Source organism: Cynara cardunculus (genome assembly GCF_001531365.2).
Source record: "Cynara cardunculus var. scolymus isolate 2C chromosome LG 13, CcrdV1, whole genome shotgun sequence".
In the NCBI taxonomy this organism is placed as follows: Eukaryota; Viridiplantae; Streptophyta; class Magnoliopsida; order Asterales; family Asteraceae; genus Cynara; species Cynara cardunculus.
This window is the reverse complement of record NC_037540.1, coordinates 21,870,437-21,874,570: the sequence shown is the minus strand read 5'-3', so window position 1 is coordinate 21,874,570 and position 4,134 is coordinate 21,870,437. Positions and strand designations below refer to the sequence as shown.

Below are 4,134 nucleotides of genomic sequence, written 5' to 3'. Positions count from 1 at the left end.
AACCCCCCACAAAAAAAAAAAAAGTAAAAAAACCCTACTTTCAAGTGGGATATAATGGATTCATTTGGTTTTTTTTTGATTTAATGGCTGGACTGAGAGGTTTTCTGGTGAAACACACAAGAAATCAGCATCCCCCATATTGAGGCTATTCTCAGGCTAAAGACACAAAGACATAGCTGGTACAAAATCAGCATCTTTACAAGAAGCTCAAGGTGCAGGACTTGCAAGTTCAAAGAAAGCTCATTGATACAAACAAATGCAGCTAACTTTCCATTTAAAGCTCTGCAACAACAATACATGCATCTAATGAAGACAATGCCAAATTGCCAATTGCATTTCCTTCCCAAGTCACACCACACCATCTATGAAACATCTGCTCTACCATTACTTCTGTATCATATAATTGTATATGTGTTCTTTGCGTTTGGTTTAAGTCGGTTTGCTAAACGCAATCCAAGTGGAAGAGCACATGCTCAGAATGAAGACTAACCATATGTTACCCTGAACCTAAAATGGACCAACAAGTGATGATAAAAGATGTAGCTTTGGCATCAATGCAACTGTAACATAATGAAGAATGCATCACATATTTAGAAGAACAAAGTAATAGACTCTTTGGATTGAATGATTTCAAGAATGATACATGGCATCAAAAGAATTTGCTGTCTACATATACAATGAAATGATAAAGGAGTAATGGGTATATCCGTAAGAATCAAACCTCAACCTTCAAGAAACAAGAAATAGAAGACGAAAAACACAGTGCCGACGATCAGAGAAGGCCGAACAGGACGAAGAATCCGAGTAAAATAAGCCAAACGATATGAACCAAGAGAAGCGCTTGACCTGATACCGGTCCACTGCCTCCATTTTCAAAGTCACAAAAACCTAGCTTCGCCACAGGAACACCAGCACAAATCGCCTCGGAACATCCGCACCAATAGGTGACGTTATCGACGCCGCAGACGGGAGCAGGTCTAAAGCACTTGATAGGGCAAGAACCGGGGTTTACCGAGTGAGGGCAGAGAGAAGTGGAGGAGGGTAATACAATGAGATCTGGATTGGATCGGACGGAGGTGGGTAAGGCGGTTACCGCCACGGCGATGGTGAGGAGGAGAAGGAGAAGGATTGGCGATGGTGGTTTCGCGGACATGGTGGCTATCGGCGTGCCTCCGGTGGGGAAAGGAATTGCGATGACAATAACCACAACTACAGGATTGGGAGAATTGAAAAGGTGAAGAACGAGGGAGATGAAGCAAAGAATGATGGTATCTGGTATTCGTGATTAACAAAAATTAGGGTTCGGGGAAGAAGATGAAGAAGGTGTACCAAACCCTGGATTGGTTCAACGGATTGGTATATCTTTAGCCCAGCCTTGCTTTCGTATGTTCCAGAGTCAGTTACACTTTTTTTTTTCTTATGGTTTATTAAATATTTCCATATTTGACATGTCATAGAGAAAAAAACATAAGACAAGGTTCGATAGATAATTCAGTATTGTCGAGTCTGGTCCTGTCCAGTTTTGATGATTTGAGATTTATTTATAGACAATCTGATTATTTTAACAGTTTTGTCCAGTCATATTCTAATTGTATCAAACGTAAGATAGACAATTTAGTACTGTCTTGTTCAATCCTGTCCCATTCAGTCTGCGTACCAAACACTAACTTAATAATTTCTATTTTAGTCTATGTGGTTTAGAAATTGCACTTTTCGTTCTTATGATTTACAACTCATTGTTATTTTCATCCATAAACTTAACTTTTAAGTACAATGAACCAAAACAGTAAAGAATTGTATTCCACAAACATCCGTACAAAAATAAACTTTAAATCACAGGGACGAAAATAACAACGAATTACAAACCATAGATATGAAAATCACATTTATACCAACATAAGGACGAAAATCGCAATTTTTGACAAAACATAAGAACTAAAAAAACTAAAAAAACAATTTATTCTATGTTCTATTTCTTTTTTTTCTTTTAATAAAAGTATTCTTCTATTATTTTATAGAGTTGTGTATAGAAATGAATATTTTATTTGTAGTAGAAGAATAAATTAATATAATGTATTTTTATTACAAAATTAAATTTGTTTAGACAAAATAGATTACAAATTTGAACTTCGTCTGCAAAATTACACGTTGGTTGGTTTATGTTCATCTTTAAACTCATCAAATCTACTGATCATCACATCTGTTGTTCTACAACTGAACAAAAATCAAAGTATGGTTCGGTTGATGTTTTGATTCCCATTTATGTTGTTTTGTCGAGAAAAAGACGTTGATTGATCTTAAGCAATGCTAAATAATGGTATTATTGGACTATACTTCTAGTTACTGAGTGCCATCCACTTTATTGTGGATCATAGTAGCAAGAACATAACCCACTGAATGATACTGTGACCGACATATGTGGTTAATTCCATTAGGGATATGATGAGATAAGAGGAAGTTTTAAGTGTACTTGTAATCTAATTTACAAAGCTACAAAGTATATGTTTCATGATCCATGAGAATTTAACACAACTATAAAGATTGTTAAGCTATATTCCTTACTTAACATGGAGTGCCTCTCAAGTGTTCCTGTTGCACTGATCTGGCCAAAGTATCATAACCTGTTTAAGGAACAACAATCAATTAATTACACACAAAAAATAAGATATTAGTAGTAGTATTTAACCCCTTTCAGGAACAATAATTAGAGGCAAGTGAACATACACAACATGATCAATTTTCTTTGGCATTTCTATTTATATTTTTCCATGTGGAATACATTAGATTTGGTTGATCATGTTCATGTTACTTGTGAAGTTTGGTGACATATTTTTTGCATGTAACACATTAGTTTTGATAAGTTGGTTTGGCTAGAATGAGTGGAAAGCGCTATAAACGTATACAAAATGTTCTAAATGTCAATAGTTTCTTGATATAATGAACGCTGCCAAACAAGTTTTGAATGTGTGCAGGTGGGATTTAGGTGTGATGGCATAATTGGTAGAGGGTATTGGAGTTGGTTTGTTGCTTCCTCAATGATGCTGGAATGTTTTAAGGCTGATTTTGTTAAGGAGTTTTTGATTTTTGGGTTTATCACACTGAGTACACTAGGTGCTATGTCAAGGTTCAAGTTGATATTGTTGTTGGTGCTTGGTTGATGATATTGAATCTTAAGATGAATCTATACAAAAATGAGAAAAAGTAGATTTTTTTATTACGTTCATAGAATATCTCATGTTTTGAACAAGTAATATTGTATTTGTAATTTATATTTGCAAGATGATTTATTAATTCAAAAGCTTATCAAGCAGTCATATTTTTAAGCACTATATTATACAGAGAGTTAAAATTGTAATATATTGTTATTCAATATTCATTCAAAATACTTACCAAACAATCATTTTCTCTTTCCACACTAATTCGTACAGAGCCTCTTAATCATCCACACTACCTAATCATTCTGCAACAAATCATTCAACATCTAACAAATAACCCCCTAGCCTTTTAGACATGCTTAGTAAAATGTCTCTAAAACCTTTTTTTTCCTTAAAATTCTAACCTTTAGAGAAACTTAGTTGCTTCAATTTTTAGATAAACTTTTTTCCGGAAAAGCTTCTCTTAGGGTTTTAGAGACATTTCTGGTAACATTTGATTTATCTTAAAAATTCTCTAAAGAATGTCCTACCTTTATATTTGCTTTTCACTTCTATCAACCAATTCTTTCTCTAAAGGTTATTGCTCGTCGGTTTATTCAACCTTAGATTCCAACACAAAAATAGAACTCGGCGCAAGTATACACCTCGAACTACTGTCGTCTCGTAACAAGTAATAATVGTAAAAAGTACCAGATTTATCGTTCCCACAGAGATAGCTTGTAAAGTTGATTCAAAAAGTCCCGTTTATAAAAACTAATTTCAGAAGGCGAAACGAGAGATTTGATTTATCTAAAATGGGGAGATTTAATTATTAACTAAGAAAATATCAATCTTAAAAAGAAGCACAGGGTGCAACAGTTGATTAAGACTTTAAACAAATGATTCAGTAAAAAGGTGACATAGCATTCCTGTCATAATTATTTAAAATCAATAAATGATTTTATATTACTATGACAGTATCAACTATCGGGTCAGACGG

General features: G+C 34.2%; 1 protein-coding gene across 1 annotated transcript; it reads right to left on the bottom strand.

Moving 5' to 3' along the window:
- Positions 1–772: 772 nt before the first annotated feature.
- LOC112524888 lies at positions 773–1,153 on the bottom strand. Its single transcript, XM_025134831.1, has one exon. It carries the CDS (start codon positions 1,151–1,153, stop codon positions 773–775), a length of 381 nt encoding a protein of 126 aa, XP_024990599.1.
- Between the last annotated feature and the right edge of the window lie 2,981 nt (positions 1,154–4,134).

Coding starts and splice junctions, on each gene's coding strand:
- LOC112524888 (XM_025134831.1), bottom strand. CDS start 1,153: ATGTCCGCGAAACCACCATCGCCAATCCTTCTCCTTCTCCTCCTCACC.